The sequence below is a fragment of the Lotus japonicus genome, chromosome 1, assembly GCF_012489685.1.
Source record: "Lotus japonicus ecotype B-129 chromosome 1, LjGifu_v1.2".
NCBI classification, from domain to species: domain Eukaryota; kingdom Viridiplantae; phylum Streptophyta; class Magnoliopsida; order Fabales; family Fabaceae; genus Lotus; species Lotus japonicus.
Genome location: NC_080041.1, coordinates 36,571,950 through 36,590,471, shown reverse-complemented (window position 1 = coordinate 36,590,471; position 18,522 = coordinate 36,571,950). Strand labels below are relative to the sequence as shown.

The window sequence follows — 18,522 nt, the reverse complement described above, 5'->3', positions numbered from 1 at the left end:
GTGCCTCAAGAACCCTCCGTGGATGATAGAGGTACTTATAAATCGTCAACCGGACTCACATTAAAAATAAACTCAACCTTTCTTGGAAAAAAGATATTGTTATACTATGATCTAATATTAATGAGTAGCTCATCAGAAACTAATATCACCACATTCCAATTCCCAATTTCGGCTCTAAGGTTTCTGTCCCAAGATTATTTTTGAATTATAGGCAGCTGCCACTAATTTGCTATCTTCGAAGAAAAATGTTAACAATCTCAATTGTCATCATTCATACAAAAGATGTCTATAATTTCAATTGTCATCCATACTAAGTACTAGACGAGCTTTTAATGAACAAGATCCACAGGGAAGAATCACTGATCCTGATGAAGAATCAGGATTGACTACAGATATTCTATTTCCTTCACTTGACAAGGAATACCCCATTTTCCGCAATTCCAAAGAGTCAACAGAGAAGTAATCGCCACATCGGCACTGATGAAACAGCTCCAATGCTCCACCACCATCTTCAGCCATCATATCTTGTAAGTTCAAATCTTCTGCAACATCAGCAGCCAAGACATCATCATAATCATGCCTCAAGCTTTGCAACTCATTATCATAAGATGAGCGAGAGCTCGAATTGCTTAGAATTTCCCATGCCTTTTGCACTTTGAGAAATCTCTCTCCAGTTGGTAGATCATTGCTGGATGATGTCTCAGGTGACTTCAATAGTTTATCAGGATGGAAACTGAGGATGGCAGTTCTGTAACTGGCACGAATTTCTTCATAGTCCGCGTCTTCCTTGACATTGAGGACCTCATAATGAGTTTCCTGAATGTTATCCTTGTATAGAAGCATTTTTGGATGTTGCATGTTCACAAATCACCAAGAGTACAACGATTCCTGCATTCAGCAGAGAATACTAGAAACAAGCAAAATCAGTCATACTAGTTGAAAGCACATTCAACTGACATATTTGGTTTTCCAATAAAGTTTTTCCAACTGATCAAAATTGTTGGATTGTGAAAAAGCACACTCATATCCAATCCAATAGAGAAACAAACACGCACAACATCAATAAGTACCAGTCTAATTATAGCAACTCAAACCATATTTCATGAATTTTCTTGTTTAGAACAAATTTTCAAAATAAAATCCGTGGAATCCAATTGAAATGTTTTCTTTGGAAGTGCTTTCTAAATTAATGCTATTCTAAACTCCATTACGACTAATTCTACTCAAGTCATTTCATCAAACAGTTGGTTGCAAAATCTATTGTCCCTCTCATCCTAATAGCATTTGAATATATTATCGCCCTACTACAGATAATAGATTTAAGACAAAGGGATATATAGAACCAAAATTAGAACAAAATACCCATCTGTTTTCTCTACCTATTAATCCCACATCTAGTATATTATCAAATTTGGCGACAAGAAACCTGTTGCATGTACAAGTGTATACAAATTCAGAGAGAATGCCAGGGGACAGGAATGCAACCTCTTATAAGAGTTTTTCAAATAATGTCACTTTTGAAAAGGAAACTATACATAAACTTCCAGAATTTTAAACAATTGGGCTCTATAATTTGCATGCTTATTTTCCTCTTCATATAATCTTGTATTCACACAAGAAGAATTTTTAGTTATAGGGTGAGTAGTGCCTAGTAGATAAGCGACGAAAGGCACTAAGATTAGATTGATAGGGACAACTTTTGGATAGCTTATATAAGATTATAGAGTTGAATCTCATTTAGAAAAAAGAATAAAAGCCAGTACACAACCATTGCAGGCAGCGATACCAAATATATACTTAAAAAAAATATAGCTATATAGCAGATCAAAACTGCAAAATTTAAGAGCCTCATAATGAAACAAATAGATGAAGGCAGACAGAAATTAGTTCCTTAACCTTTTGAGCAAGTAATGGGAAAAGTCCATCTTAATTTTAAATAATAAGAGTAAAAACAATAGGCATGGTACTTAAATAATCGTGGCATGATTAAAGAGGAAAACAAAGTAAGTTGAATAGATAAAACATTTAGTATCGACCAAAAATTAAATTGAGTGAATTAATAAATTAAATACAAAGTGTATTTTAAAAAAACAACAGATAATCTCAAAATATTGATCCCCAAGTCAACATTTATGTTATGTCATTATCTGTTTAGATTTTATAAGCAGTTTTTGAGATGATTGGTGCTGCAAGAACCGAAACAGATTTTGATGATTGGTGCTGCAAGAACAGAAAAGTTTTATATGTTGTGATTTATGGTGCAAAAAGGAAAAATTCATAAAACAAACTTGGGTTTTGGAATGCTTTAATCACAAATAGAAAATAAAAATAGATCCTCACATGCTGAGTATCATATATGAAATATATTTTTCTAAAGTTGAAGCCATAAAGTTCATCTCAAGATGACAAGATAGACTCAGAGCCGAAGCTAATTTCCATTCCACTAGTATCATGTTGCCCTTAAGTATTCACTAACCAGAAAGACCTTGACAATAGCATGGTCCTGAGAACTAACATACTATCTTGTGACATCAACTTTAGCAAGTTGTTAATTTACAAAGTGGAGCATGCTGAAGAAGTTTGAATTATCAGCAGCATGGCCATCCTATTCAATAGTCAAACCTGTCCAAAAATCCAAGATTTAATTGATCAAGAAAAGCCATGTGCCTTCCCAAATAATCCAGTCCAGCTTATGCACTTGTGTTGTTTCATCCTCAAATAGCATCATTGACCCAAACATCAACTTCTGTCGTGGGTGGTTGTGGTCAGCATGGTCCCAGCAGCATTGGAGAAGCTATTGAATGCAGTTTCTTGTACTCTGTTTAAGTCTGAAGTGTCCGTCCCATGTGCTAACAACTAAAGAAACATGATAAGAAACTCCGTTCACCCGCTTGAAGTACTGGAGCACCAAACAGCTTTCTTTAGTTGTTTATCAAACAAATCTTGTACATTTTCAGAATAGTCATTGTGACCTCATGGGAAGGGATAAAAAAAAATCTATCAAGATTTATTTACATCCTATAAACTTAACCATCAGTGATTCCTGTATCCAAAAAGTAGAAAAGAACTAGAAGATGAATCAAAATGAGTTAAGTAGCCCTTCAAAAAGGATAAACTCCAAACTGACGTCAGACTTAGTGATATATTTGCAGATAAATGAGGATGACTAGATCACCAATCATATCATGTAATGTAACATCCAATCCAGTGGATATAAGGTTCCATTCCTCCTATTTCGTCCCTTGAAGAATCTCACCGGGCTTTTCAAGCCAACTAAAGCCAGGCCACTTACTGACACTTCTCTCCTTCATCACCTTCCTTACATTCCCAACCTCTACCCACTCACCATCAGCAGCATAAATATTTGATAGAGTAACAAAGCCACCTGATCTTTTTAACTTCAATTTCATAATTTCCTCAGCCATCATTTTAGCCAGATCTCTTCTTCCATGGAGTTTGCACCCATTTAGAAAAGCTCCAGCAATGGACTCTGTGATTTGTATTGGCGTGGCCTTCAGAAATTCATATGCTTCTACTGTTTTTCCTGAACGACATAAGAGGTCAACAACACAAGCATAATGCTGTGCACTTGCCTCAATCCCATAACATTCTTTCATTGATTTGAAGATCTCTAAGCCTTTTTGCACTAAACCATTGTGGCTGCATGATGAAAGAATGCATGTAAAAGTAACTTCATTTGGCTGCAGTCCTTCTTCCTGCATCTTTTTAAACAGTTCAATGGAGGGCTCAACCATGCCAAACTTCCCATAGCAATCAATCATTGCATTCCAGGATGCAACATTCTTACGTGGAATCTTGTCAAATACATTTCGAGCATCTTTTAAACTACCACACTTTGAATACATATCAATAAGAGCACTCGCAATGAAAACATTGACATCAAATGCCTTCCGGCATATGAATCCATGAATTTCTCTTCCCAATTTAATAGAACCAGTCAATCCACATGCAGGAAGCAGCGCTGCAAAAGTTACTTGATTAGGATGAATCCTTGAAACTAACATCTTCTGAAACAGCTTAAATGCTTCCATTGTTTGATGACTCTGTACAAAACCAGAAATCAATGCATTCCATGCAACCAGATCAGGAACAAAACCCTCTGTTTGCATTCTCTCGATGAAAGCAAAAGCTTTGCTTCTATCTCTTGAACGAGCATATGCAGAAAGGATAGCATTCCATGTGAAATCATTTGGTTCGAATCCTTCCGACTTCATCCTCTCAAATAGCACTAGTGCTTGCTCAATTTTCCCCATGTTACAAAACCCAGAAATCATTGATGTCCACGAGGCAACATCTTTCCTAGGCATTACATCAAACAGACGACAAGCATCAGAAATACCTCCACATTTCCCATACATATCTATCATAGCATTGGCAATGGAGACATCATCCTGAAAACCCATTTCACAAACCATTGCGTGAACCTGTCTCCCCTTGTTAACATCCATCAAGCCAACACAGGCTTTAAGCACAATGGAAAAGGTGAACTTATTGCCCATGTGCCCAATCTCACGCATCCGGCGAAAGTACGACAACGCTTCATCAAAGTACCCGTTATAAGCCAAACCCAAAACCATCCAATTGAATGCAAAAACATTAGGGCGTTCAATTTTGTGAAACAAAACCCTTGCCGATTTCAGGTCCACGCAACTAGCATACATCCCAACAAGCTTGGAACTCAATGACAAGATGTTCATGTCCGTTCCACTCGTGAGCAACATGGCATGGACCTGCATGCCAGGTCTCAGGGCTTTTGCTTTCAAGCAGCCTTGCAGGCACAATGCGAAGTCAAACGGGGACCATCTCAGTTGAGAAGGAAATGGCAAAAGTTTCATATTCTGATGCTGTTTTTCAGCCTTGCAGGCACAACGCAATTTCAAGTCCTCGATAACTGTATACTACAATTTAACATGGAAACGAAAAAGGTACCAATAATGCCTGAAAAGCAAAGTTACAACATTCTTATAAATTTATTTCCTATGTAGCTAGCCAGATAGTTATATACCAGAGCTGCTACCATGAACAAGTAGAGGATATAGAACAGAACAGCCATAGCATACCATGAACCCTAAACAATTGAAAACAAATTTGACACGAAACTACATTTTTTTATTCAAATTTTGAAACATCCATCCGCATAAGCATAGCATAGCTACAATTTATTTCATAAAGTATCCAGAGAAATAACGCAAAAATTAAAGGGGTATTGAATTTGGATACATGTAACATACCTGTAATAGGTGCTGCAAACAGAATCAATCACGTTGAGATTTGTGAGTCAGAGAGCAGAGAGCCGCATCCTAGTGTCCAACCCTGTGTTTGGATTAGGGTGCGGACGCATCTCCGATTTGAATTTGGTTCGGTTCCGGTTGAATCCAAACAGAGAAAAAAACCGAACCAATTTAATTGGTTTTGTTTGAACTTTGAACTTTGATTTCTAGGGTTGATTGGGGTCAAATTAAACCAATAAACACTGTTTGGATATAAGGAAGAATGAGATGATTTTTAAATTGAGAGGGAAAAAAAAGATAATGAATAGAAAAGTAAGAATAATAAAAATAAGTGTGACATATAATTATTATTTTGTCCCTCACATAGACATTTCAAAATAATTCATATATCAATTTTTTAGCTATATATACATCAAAATTTAAAGTGTATTTTAAAATAATTTTTAAATTAAAGTTAAAATATTAATATTTATATAATTATCATTTTTTATTTTTAAATTACATCTTTCAAATAATTATTTTTTGTCAAAACTAGACTAATTATAGGAAATGAAAAAAAACTAGAATTATTATTCGGATGGTGTTTCCCGTAAAAAAAATACATGGGTATCGTGGTGCTTTATGCTAATTTTCACCTCCTCTCCGTTTTCAGTGCACATTTGCCAATAAAACTATCATCTTTATTGTACACATATAGTTTTCATCTCCTTTTACTTTATTATGTTATCCACTCACATTTATGTTGTTTTTCAGGTATTTCAATTATGGAGGCAGGTATTGATGGCAGTGCAACCAAGTCAAAATCGAAGGAAGGGCAGCAACAAGGAAAACGAAGGCCACGAGGGAGGAAGATGGTTGAGGTTGAGGCTGGATCTGGTGGACTCACCAACACCAGGAGGAGCCGGACGCACAGAGGACCGTGGAGGAGCAGTGGCCAAAGTTGGAGGAGGGAGGTGACGCGAAGGAAGGTTGTAGGGACGAGAGTGGAGGCTGGAAGCAAAAGAGAGAAAGCAAACACACACAAAATCTACTTATCTGGGTAATAAAACCACCTAAGACCATGAGCAATGGATGTTGAGGATTGATGTTGAGGAGTGTTGGGGATTGTTGAGGGCATCCAATGGTTGTTGAGGTTTGTTGAGATGAGAGAGCGATGGCCGGTTTGTTGAGAATTCTCAACATTGTTGAGAGGAGAGAGGGACGCCACGTGGCGCTCTTTGAGAGGCCCATTCAGGCGCTTGTGCAACACGCGCCGACAAGGGGCGTGGAACCGGCTGGGAGGAGAGAGAAAACGCAGCTGGAGAGAGGCAGGTGACACGTGTCCTGATCTGATTGGTTCACCGGATTTCTTTTACCCTTATCTTTTGAACTCAATTATTTCATCAAAAAAAAAATTTCTGGAAAAAAAAATTATACCAAAATTCATGATTTTTTTTCTCTATAAATAGAGACTTGGTTCGTTTGATTTGGACACAGAAAAAAAACCAAGTTTTTCACCATCTTATTATCCCTCTCACCATCTTATTTATCTATCTATTAGCATTTGTTTTGAAATGGATCCCAACAATCACCATTTCAACACCCAGAATTCTTCAAACACCCCATTTTACAACCAAAATCCCAACAACTATGAAGATCGAAATCAAATTTCTTACCAACGTCCTCAAAATCTCACCAATTATCAAGTCCCACATCAATTCTCCAACCAACGTCCTCAAAATCCAAACTATTATCAAGTCCCACATCAATTCTCTAACCAACGTCCTCAAAATCCAAACTATTATCCAGATCCAAATCAATATTCGAACCAACCTCCTCAAAACATACAAAATTTTAACCAGTCATCATTTGTTCCAAACTTTCATCCATCTTATGGATCTGTGAGATATTCATCTCAAACACCCTAGTCTAGTGGTTATATGTCAGTGGTTCCTGAAAAATTTCCGAGTGTTGATGTACCGAAATTTCTGGAATTTTCAACACAAGTCAATCTTGGTGGCGGGTCAGCTGATAATGAAATCAATGAAGTCACTCATAAGAGCAAAAAAGCCCCTTCACCCGCATGGAACACTGCACAAAATCTAGTGCTAATTAGTGGGTGGATTAATTGTGGAACAAGCAGTGTTGTCGGAAGAAACCAGAAAGGAGAAACATTTTGGAGAGATATTGCTGAGTATTGTAATGAGCATTGCTCATTCGATCCTCCGCGCGATTGGGTTGCCTGCCGAAACCGTTGGAATTATATGAACACAAGACTGGGTAAATGGATTGGCGCTTATGATAGCGCTAAGCGTGATTAACGAAGCGGTTGGTCGGAGGATGATGTTATCGCAAGAGCGCAGGAATTATTCGCAAGTGGGAAGATTGGTCAATTTACTTTGATGGAAGAATGGCGCGCTCTCCGTGATCAACCACGTTTTTGTAGTCAGGTAGGAGGAAATACTGGCTCGAGAAGTAGTAGATCTAAGAGATCACACGACAGTGATGCAAGTGGCTCAAACTCTATAGGATCAATTCCTCGTCCAATGGGTAGGGAGGCAGCTAAAAAAAAGAGTAAAAAGAAAATTAGAGAAGATGCCTACGAGGAGGTGAACAAAGAGTGGGATTCTTACATCCAATTCAAGGAGAAAGAGCTTGAACGATTGGACAAGATAGCATCGGTGCAAGCAGAGACTAACGAATTGATGAAAGAGAAGACTAATGCTAAGAAAATTAGTATGTATCTAAGGCTAACTTCGGAAGAGCATCTCAATGACCGTAAGAAAGAGCTGTTAGAGCAGTTGTCCAAAGAGCTATTTGGAAATTAATTTCAAACGAGTCTTTGTCTGTATTCGGTCAAACTTGTCAGTGGTGTGAAGTCTGTAGTGTTTGCTTTAATGTTTGCTTTAATAATTTTCAAGTGGTGACAAGTATGTAATGTTTGCTTTAATGTATGAGTTACTGTGTTTGAATATGTACCACTCAATTCGAATCTTGTCCTTTTCCGATAATTAACTCTGGTTGATAACTTATTTCAAATCCGCCAGTGGTGTCAAGTCTGTAGTGTTTGCTTTAATAATTTGTCAGTGGTGTCAAGTCAGTAGTGTTTGCCTTTAATAATTTTAGGGTAACTGTGTTTGAATATGTACCACTCAATTCGAATCTTGTCCTTTTCCGATATTTAACTCTAGTTGATAAATTGTTTCAAATCCGACACTCAACCACCATTCAATGTACTTATATATATGGACTCATAGATCCATTGATGTACCAATATCCCAAATCTCTTCCAATCTACTTCAAATTTCACAAAAAATGGATCCATATGATTATCCTTTTGATCTTGCAGCATACATTCAAAATAGTCAAATTGTAGAAGCTTATGTACTCAACCGATTTAGAGAGCGTCGAAGAAAAATTCGAGAAGATACTGCACCTCGTAGTAGAAAATATCTCGGTAGAGATCATGCAGCAGCAAACCAGAGGCTAATTAACGACTACTTTGCCAATGAGCCTACATATGACGATGCAATGTTTCGTCGTCGGTACCGGATGCAAAAACATATTTTCCTTCGAATCGTTGATGACGTTTCAAGTAGTGATAACTACTTCACCAAACGCGTTGATGCAGCCAATAAACAAGGTATATCACCCTTAGCAAAATGTACCACAGCAATGCGAATGTTAGCATATGGTGTGGCAGCAGATGCGGTCGATGAGTACATCAAAATTGGAGGTACTACAGCATTGGAGTGTTTACGTAGATTCTGTAAAGGAATCATACGATTGTATGAGCAACAGTACCTGAGAGCACCAACCCAAGAAGACCTACAAAGAATACTACATGTTAGTGACATGCGGGGGTTCCCGGGCATGATCGGGAGTATTGACTGCATGCACTGGGAGTGGTCAATTTACTAGAGGGGATAAGGGAACAACAACAGTTATTCTTGAAGCAGTTGCATCTTATGATCTATGGATCTGGCATGCCTTTTTTGGATGTCCTGGAACGTTGAACGACATAAACGTTCTAGATCGGTCACCAGTGTTTGATGACGTGGAACAGGGAAAGGCTCCAACTGTGAATTTCTTTGTGAATCAACGTCCCTATAATATGACATACTATCTAGCCGATGTTATCTATCCTTCTTATCCAACTTTCGTCAAAACGATTAGACTTCCTCAAAGTGAACCCGATAAGTTATTTGCAAAAGTTCAGGAGGGATGTCGGAAGGACATTGAACGTGCATTTAGAGTTCTTCAAGCTCGTTTTAAAATCATCCGTGAACCAGCTCGCTTGTGGAACATAGATGATTTGAGTATCATTATGAGGTCATGCATCATATTACATAATATGATTGTTGAGGATGAACGAGATTCATATGCTCAACGTTGGACCGATTTTGAGCAATCTGGGGAAGGTGGATCTAGTACACAACAACCATAATCGACCGAGGTGTTACCCGCTTTTGCAAATCATGTGTGTGCTAGATCCGAGTTGCGTGATTCAAATGTTCATCACGAACTGCAAGCAGATCTAGTGAAGCACATCTGGACAAAGTTTGGAATGTCTCAGGATTGAAGATGATTTGTATCGTACTAATTACGTTATTTGTGTGTTGTGTGCTTAGTTTGTTGTCTTGCATTTTAAGTTATTGTGTGCTTAGTTTGTTGTCTTGCATTTTATTTTAAGAAAATAAAATAAATTCTTGTATGCTTAGTTTGTTGTCTTGCATTTTAAGTTAAGAAAAAAAAAATTATAGTCTATATTTAAAAAAAATTAAATTGTTAAGTGTTTATTGTTTTAATTTAATTTAAATCGATAATTGTAATTTTATGTAATCATAAAATCAAAAATATAAAATTAAATAAAAATGTGAAATAAAAAAGTGGTGGGGTAGGGTGAGTGGTGAGTGGTGGGGTAGGGTGTTGAGAGTTAAGTAAAATCATTGGAGTGGGTAATTGTTGAGAGAGTGTTGAATTGAAGAGAGAAGATGATGTGGAGTGTTGGGAAGAGAAAAAGTGGGGTAGTAAAGGGGTAAACAAAATGGTTTCCAACAAACCATTACTCATGGTCGTGGAATAACACCTAATCTGAACTAATGAATTAAAGAAGAATAGCAAAAAGCTTGAGGGACTCTGCCCACACTAATATAGATATTTCTATTTCTACAATATATGCTATATTTAGAAATAGTTGCTGTTTTATTTTTTAAAAACAACTCACAAATTAGTAATTTTCATTTTCCAGCTTCCTACTATTATTATCCTATAAATTAAATTAAAAATATTCGCTAATTATAAAATAATATGTTCCATTCCTAAACGTGGCCACCCTTGACTGAACATTAGTCTATTATTATTGTTACTCAGAAAGAACATGGTGTTGTATGCATGATGACCTCAATAATGTGCATGCAGTGACATATGCAGTTTATCCGCATTTGGAATTTGGATTCAATTTGCCTGTCTTCCACTCTTCATATCTTTGTTTGTTTCTTCTATATTGGTACACCGCTAAATGCCTCACTCTTTCTTTTTTCAGCATTTGTCACTTGTTTTGGTGATTATTTGGTCAGTGGTGATATTTTATTTGATAACCCCAAGTGGCCAAGTGGACTTCATTCTTTATTGCTAATGAATATGAATTCAAACATAGAAAGAGATATGCTTTTCTGCTTCTTTTTTGGACATGGGTTTGGTTTAAAAACACCACACACCCACCGTGCAATCAATGAGGCTATCAAGTTTAACAGTCTCTCTTGATCTGATCTTAATAATTTTCTCACTTGCCAAGTAAGAGAATATTCTGGGGGAGCAACTTGATTTGAAGGTACTTAGTTTTATCAAATATAATATAATAGTATGTTTGAATCAGCTTATTTTTTCTCGGAATTAATTCAGACGTCCAGAAGCTAGTAATAGAGATTAATTTGATGTGATGGTCAACTACAAAGTGGAGACAACGTCGACCACTTGATGCCTCTGTCCTCTTCGAGCCGTGAAAATTTGACTTTTTGAAAGGGTGGAACTAAAAAGGACTTGTGCTCTATGGTGGTTGAGAGGATTTATTTTTAATGGCAGAGCTGCTGACTTTACAAGGGGTTGAAATTGAAGACAACTTGTGAGTATATTTATATAAAAAAGAAAATGATGGAGAAAGATAGGGAGTGATTGGTTTCTAGCAAAGAAAAATTGAAATTTGAGAGAAGGGTACTGAACCTGTACAAGAGATAGTCAAGACACAACAAGCAGAAAGTTCAACACCCAAGAAATCTTTTTCCACAAAGATTCTGCTTTTTATTTTTTCTCACCAATTCATTCAACCTACTAAGTAAAGGAAGCTTGTGGATTTGGATGGTGTTTTGGGATGGATGTATATATGGGAAGGAACTGAAGCAGTGATGATATTTGTGTAGTGGACTTTCAGTTTCAACTGTTGAGATGAAGGGTGTTATTTCCATCACGTTCTTGATTTGTTGCTTGCTTCTGCTTTTGGAATCTTCAATTTCACTTCCCCTATGCATTGATTCGAGTGAGTTTCTACTACTCTTCTTTTTGTTTTATTTATCCACTAAGGTTTAATTTGTTTAGACATTTATGGACTCAACAAGCTCAATTCCCAATCTGTCTTGTTTTATTTTAATTGTGGTTGTTTATTTCTTGGTTTAGGAGCACCCTTTACACTGAATAATACAACAACACCTGGGTTTTGTCCTTACAATGGAAGCACGTGTTGCAACTCCACAGAAGATGCACAAATAGAGAAGCAATTCCGAATGAGGAACATTTCTGATTCTGCTTGTGCCTCGGTTGTGAAATCAATACTTTGTGCGGTAAGATTCTTCTTTATTTTCCCCAAAAAGCATATATTCAGAAGAGGACCCAGAAAAATGGTCTTTTTTTTGCCTCCTCAATTGCGGTATGAAAACAATTGAATACAGGTAAAAAATATGAAAATGAGAAAATAACACATCTAAAGCATACACTTCTCATTGAAGTAACAGGTTGCTACTTCAACCAAAAACAGTCCATAAACTCATCCAGGGAAATGTTTATTTTTTCTTTTTTGTCCCTGAAATTCGGGTATACTAAGGAGTTAGAACCTCTTTTGGATGAAGATCAAAGAGTACTTGTTGGAGCTTATCTAGTGTTTTTCTAGTAGATAAGTTTTAATAAGTGTTCTTTCATCCGTATCCAAACGGGTGGCTTTTAGTGCATGTTTAGAAACTCTTCTATAATTTATTCTGAAGTCCAAATCAATTATGAGAAGAACCGAAGAAGCTATTTGTGAGTAGCTTTTGGATTTCAGAATTGATTTTAATGAAAGAGCAGCTAATCCACATGCTATTAGTCATTATAGAAACTAACAAATCATTTCTAAGTTTGATCTCTCCTTTTAATCATTAAAATTAACTAGAGACTAATAAAATATGAGTAAGCTTGGGGGGAAAGGGTAGTTCACTTGGTGAGCTAAGGGAAATGAAGGGATTTGCAGGGTGAAGGGTCAGGGTTCAAACCCTGGCGAAGGAACTAATTTACTAACAATTAACAACTTACAATTGCCTATAAAACATTATATGAGTAAGCTTGAGGCTCAAAAATCTTTTCTTCTCATATATGGATACAGCACTGCACAACACTCAAAACTTATTTCAAACAATTTTTTTCATGCATGGAAAGCTTATTGTCATGGCTATAATTTCCTTGAAGCTATCTGAAGCAAAATATTGAATAGGTAGAGGAATTTCCGTCCTTTGTTAGTGACCAAATTTAGTGAGTTCTGATTATGCCATCTCTGCTAGTAACCACTGTTACACTTCTCTTTCCATAGTAACTTACTAACTTATGCTCTGGATTCATTTCTTTGCTACATTTGTTTCCAGAGGTGTGATCCATTTTCAGCGGAGCTATTTACAGTTCAATCCACACCCAGGTCAGTTCCAGTGCTTTGCAATTCAACCATACCAACAAATTCTTCTCAGTCAAAGGCAAAAGAAGAGGATTTCTGCACTCAAGTATGGGACACATGTAAAACTGTATCCATAGTGAACTCTCCATTTGCACCTTCATTACAAGGCCAGGCAGGAGCACCTGTTCATGCCAATGCCACCAAATTAACTGAACTATGGCAGTCGAAAACTGATTTCTGCACCGCATTTGGTAGAGAATCTGATAACTCATCAGTGTGCTTTGAAGGGGAACTTGTTTCACTGAATAAAACTGAGACGGCTCCTGTTACGCCCCCTCGTGGCGTGTGCTTTGAGAAAATTGGCAACGGATCTTATCTCAGCATGGTGGCTCATCCTGATGGCTCGAACCGTGCATTCTTCTCCAACCAAATGGGGAAGGTTTGGCTGGCGACACTTCCGGATCAAGGCTCAGGAGGCGCAATTGAGCTTGATGAGTCAAGCCCCTTTGTTGATCTCACTGATCAAGTCTATTTTGATACTCAGTTTGGAATGATGGGCATGGCCTTTCATCCAAATTTCTCGCAAAATGGCCGGTTCTTCGCTTCATTCAACTGTGATAAGTCCAAGTGGTCAGGATGTACCGGAAGATGCGCGTGTAACTCGGATGTTAATTGTGATCCATCAAAGATAGGTACTGATCATGGTGCACAGCCATGCCAGTATCAAACTGTTATTGCAGAATATACTGCTAATGGAACCGCATCTCAGCCTTCTTTGGTACATAACTTTGCAACCATAGAAATGTAGATTGAATGATGGCATTAAGAGCCTGTTTGGATACGCAGCAAAGAACACTTATTAGAGCTTCTCTACTAGAAAAAGCACTAGATAAGATCCGATAAGTGCTCTATGATCTGCATCCAAACAATCTCAATTCAATGAATGTACCTGAGTTATGAATGTTTTCTTTGCAGGCTGAAAGTGCTAAACCAACTGAAGTTAGAAGAATCTTTACCATGGGACTCCCATTTACCTCTCAACATGGAGGTCAAATACTCTTTGGACCTGATGATGGGTATTTATACTTCATGATGGGATATGGAGGAGGTCCAGGTGATCCTTACAATTTTGCACAGAACAAGAAATCATTGCTTGGAAAGATTATGAGGCTTGATATAGACAACATCCCAAGTGAGTATAACTTTTTAATTGATAATTTTATATCAAAGTCCAACATAAGTTCCTTTTAGATCATATCTGTAAAATGTTACATTAGAACAAATTTTTTAATACATTGTTGATAACGTCATATATACTTTTAATAAAATAAAAACAAACAAAAGCTTTGTCCCACTAAGTGACATCGACTATATGGATCATTGGTGGGGGTTAGATTTCCCACCCCCACTTCTAGACTTCACACCTCCCATTTTTGGATTTTTAAGTTCCTAATTATTTCGGAAATTATGTTTCTGAAAAGTGTTTTAAGTGGGGTGGCATTACTAATGAGTGGGGTGTCAAATCCAATCCCCATCATTGTTCTGTATTAACTCATGGCATTGCCATCCATCTTGAATTTTCAGGTGCAACACAAATTAGCAAACTTGGGCTGTGGGGTAGCTACTCCATTCCACAGGACAATCCATATAGTGAAGATGAAGATCTGCAGCCTGAAATATGGGCCTTGGGACTAAGAAATCCTTGGCGCTGCAGTTTTGATGCAGAAAGATCTTCCTACTTTTTTTGTGGAGACGTCGGACAGGTTTGTGATAACGAGCATGTTTGGATCAACTTATTTTTCGTCAAAATCAATCATGACACCCAGAAGCTACTCACATAAACTTCTCTCCATAATTGATTTTTGCTTTAGTCCGAATTGTATGATGAGCGATCTAATGGTGTTTAATTTATACAACAATGTATAAAATCAACATATAGTTAGTTGCTCATTTTCGTATTAGAGAAAATTGAACTTTCTCCTATTGAAAATTTGATTACTTGGTTGTCTTGATTCTTGACATTGTAAAAATATATACACAAGTAACAAGCACCAGCCTGATTCATGATATCTTTAAATCATACCTAGCAATCTAGCAGAGCACTGTAAACAGGTTTATCATGAATAGACCTTTCTGTACTGTAATTGCAATCTGTTGGGCATTTGAAAGCATTGACATGCTTCTGTAGCATAATGATATTGCTTTTAACATCCCAAGGTAAGTTGCAGGTTCTGTTCTGCTTCAAAAGGAACAAAAAACCACGTTTAAGAGGCGTTTGGATGCTGCTTGTGAGCATCAGAATTGATTATCGAACTGTTAAAATCAATTTTTGGGTGTTTCAATGTTTACTTTTATAATTGATTCTAGATCAAAAATCTATTCTAGGATGAAATTGCAAAAGCTAACTCCTATAGTGGACATGACCAATTGTGTTTACAGCTAGATTTCACAATGTTACCAAATAGATTTTTTTCACATGAATGTATCCAGATATATTACGCCACTTTCAACCTACTTTTACCGTAATAAACTTTATCAAAATCAATTTTGATAAAACATTGATTCAAACACGCCCTAAGAGAGCATTACTACTTCAAATTTCACATTATTCTTAATGCTTCCAATAAATTACTATCTTAACTTCATGAGAGTTTAGTTGAATATTCTCAGTTACATAATTGATTTGCAGGATCTTTTTGAAGAGGTGGATCTCATAACAAAGGGTGGAAACTATGGTTGGCGAGCTTATGAGGGCCCCTATATATTCAACGCAACACAATCACCTGGAGGCAATACTTCATTAACATCCATAAATCCAATTTTCCCTATATTTGGATATAACCATTCTGAAGTAAACAAGAATGAAGGATCAGCATCGATTACTGGCGGCTATTTCTATCGCTCTAACACTGATCCTTGCACATATGGCAGGTAAACAAGTTTTCTTCTTCTTTTTCGCAAGAAAAACAGTACAGTTTGACAGGGAAATGTAATAGACTATATAGTTTAAGGATTATACCTATTGTGAAAAGTAATTTGTAACTTTCATTTTTCTCCTCAGGGTGATTTCTATTTGTCTGAGTGAATTCTTAAAATTTTCCATAACATTACTAGTTGTTCTGTACTAGAGAAAGCTTACGTAAGATAATAGCAGAAAGTAAATCCTAGCAGAGCACTCAAAATAGCAAGAATGTCATAAAAGGAATATTCTCATTAATGCTGAAAAAGTTAAGTTGTACAAGCTGATGACCTTCCCTTTTATAGAGGGTGAAGTCATGACATGGATTTTTCCTAAATTTGGGCCTGACAATTAGGGCCCAAATCCCTGTACATATAAGACAAATCCAAAGGAATCTTCCAGCTGGCTTGTGGGTCCATCATCTAAGGAAGGGCAAAGAAGCTCGTTGTGTCGTACTTCCCGCCATGGCTGTCTTCAATCGTTTGTTGTTCATTTTGGGCGGGCATAATCTTCTTTATGTCCCGCCCAGTCCACTAGTGTTGTTAAATTAGTACGTACACTGCATGTTTGGATACATGGTGAGTGAAAATCACAGTCGATAGAAGCAACTCCCCTTAGCTTTTGTGGCTGTACACCGTGATTTTGGCTTCACCTTAGTTTTTCTCCATGTTTCCAAACATGCACTTAAAGTTATAGAAATAGGATTCTCAATCTATTTTTTATGGGTCACATTAATCATCTAATTGGTTTCTATCATCCAAATTAGTCCTCAACCAGGGATTAAAGAGGACTAATATGACACTAGGAAAATAAACTGAAGACCCTACTGTTATTATTTATGTATATGGATTAATTTGAAAACCCTTGTAAACATTGGAGATAAGTTTGGAGATAAATTCGAAGACCCTACAGTTTTGGTTTCTATGATACCCACAATGTATCATACATGAAGGATGTGATTGGTCCACAACAAAAATAATTTATATTTTCATTTTTTTCTTTTTAAATACGGAGGATGTGATTGGTCCACAACCTTTTCGTGTATCATACCCACACAAGTGTTGTGGTATCGTAGCAAGCACCTTTGCAAAATTGTCTTGTACTAAGTAGCATGCATGACTCATAAATTTTATCTACAATACATACATGTGTGTGTGTGTGTGTGTCTCATGAATGAAATATTAACAGGTGTTATTTTGCTCATTGTGATCAATTACTGAAATTCAGGTACCTGTTTGGAGATCTGTATGCTGGTGCAATATGGGCAGCCACAGAAGACCCAGTAAACAGTGGAAACTTCAGCACTAGCAAGATTCCCTTTAGCTGTGCACATGATTCTCCTCTACGATGTGAGTCTGTACCTGGAACCTCTCTTTCAGCTTTAGGCTACATCTTCTCATTTGGTGAAGACAACAACAAAGATGTTTATATCCTTGCAAGCTCTGGTGTTTACCGAGTGGTTCGTCCGAGTCGCTGCAATTATGCTTGCTCACTGGAAAATGCAACAACCACTACAAGCCCTACTCCCTCTCCTTCTTCTCCTTCTCATGCTAACCGTTGGAGTAACTACTCTGGGTATTTGTTTTTGCAGTTTTCATCTTTCTTGTTACTTCTGTTGGGTTTTATGTAGCATGCTTATGCTATGATCTTTGTATATTATGAAGAGATGATAGGAGGGTTTTATCACCTTACTTTTTTTGGTATCTTTTTCTCTTTTTTTTTATCATCTTTCCACTTATTCACCTTTTTTTTCATCTTTTACTTTCTCTCCATCGGTGCCTAATTAATAAAATAGACCAAGATATTCTGATCCCAAAATGATTTCTCATTGTCTATCAATTTTGTCATATAAAATTAATAACCACTCACTGATGTACATTTGTAACCATCTCGTTCATATGTTTTTAAGGAATTTTCAATAGACATGATATAATTTTATTAGTTAGACGGAAAAATGAGATACAAGGTTTTGGTCCATATAAAGGATGAGTGTGTTGAGATTCTAAATCTGCTTCTTGCTCACATTTTAGGTGGCGTCTAAATCTAATATGGGTCAAACAAAAAAGTGCCTTACGATATGCCTCTAAAAAGTTGGGGTATTTTTCAGTTTTTCGTGTTCGTTTTAAAGTTTGTATATTTTCAAGCAAGTCATTTGGTCTTTTCACAAACCCCTTTGAGCCCCCATCGGAAACAACCACTGTCACTTGTTGTCAACCGCCACAAACAATGCTTCTTCCTTTCCACCTTCTTCACTCTCCTCCCTCGTGTTTATTGTGATCCTAGAATTTCTAAAACCTGGGTTGAAACGAAGAAAATACCTAAAGAATATTTCACTACCCAATCAAAGGTGAGTCAACAGCATATGAGAAATGATCATAAAAGCATGCGAGAAATGATCATAATACATCCTCTAGGAATGC

General features: G+C 36.9%; 3 protein-coding genes and 1 pseudogene across 3 annotated transcripts; 2 read left to right on the top strand and 2 right to left on the bottom strand.

Moving 5' to 3' along the window:
- Positions 1-294: 294 nt before the first annotated feature.
- On the bottom strand, positions 295-858 carry LOC130734301 (uncharacterized). The gene has a single exon (XM_057586654.1). It carries the CDS (start codon positions 856-858, stop codon positions 295-297), a length of 564 nt encoding a protein of 187 aa, XP_057442637.1.
- A 1,495-nt stretch (positions 859-2,353) lies between these two features.
- On the bottom strand, positions 2,354-5,479 carry LOC130734585 (pentatricopeptide repeat-containing protein At5g59600-like). Its single transcript, XM_057587065.1, has 2 exons — positions 5,253-5,479; positions 2,354-4,959 (listed from the first exon to the last, which is right to left on the bottom strand). Exon 2 carries the CDS (start codon positions 4,854-4,856, stop codon positions 3,231-3,233), a length of 1,626 nt encoding a protein of 541 aa, XP_057443048.1. The 5' UTR covers positions 4,857-4,959; positions 5,253-5,479; the 3' UTR covers positions 2,354-3,230.
- A 3,067-nt stretch (positions 5,480-8,546) lies between these two features.
- Positions 8,547-9,813, top strand: LOC130734296 (uncharacterized; annotated as a pseudogene).
- A 1,442-nt stretch (positions 9,814-11,255) lies between these two features.
- On the top strand, positions 11,256-17,805 carry LOC130734584 (HIPL1 protein-like). Its single transcript, XM_057587064.1, has 7 exons — positions 11,256-11,766; positions 11,904-12,067; positions 13,118-13,921; positions 14,119-14,335; positions 14,728-14,906; positions 15,833-16,074; positions 17,330-17,805. Exons 1-7 carry the CDS (start codon positions 11,676-11,678, stop codon positions 17,730-17,732), a joined length of 2,100 nt encoding a protein of 699 aa, XP_057443047.1. The 5' UTR covers positions 11,256-11,675; the 3' UTR covers positions 17,733-17,805.
- The last annotated feature ends 717 nt before the right edge of the window (positions 17,806-18,522 follow it).

Coding starts and splice junctions, on each gene's coding strand:
- LOC130734301 (XM_057586654.1), bottom strand. CDS start 858: ATGCAACATCCAAAAATGCTTCTATACAAGGATAACATTCAGGAAACT.
- LOC130734585 (XM_057587065.1), bottom strand. CDS start 4,856: ATGAAACTTTTGCCATTTCCTTCTCAACTGAGATGGTCCCCGTTTGAC.
- LOC130734584 (XM_057587064.1), top strand. CDS start 11,676: ATGAAGGGTGTTATTTCCATCACGTTCTTGATTTGTTGCTTGCTTCTG. Junction 12,068..13,117: donor TGAAATCAATACTTTGTGCG/GTAAGATTCTTC, acceptor ATTTGTTTCCAG/AGGTGTGATCCATTTTCAGC. Junction 14,336..14,727: donor TGATATAGACAACATCCCAA/GTGAGTATAACT, acceptor TTGAATTTTCAG/GTGCAACACAAATTAGCAAA.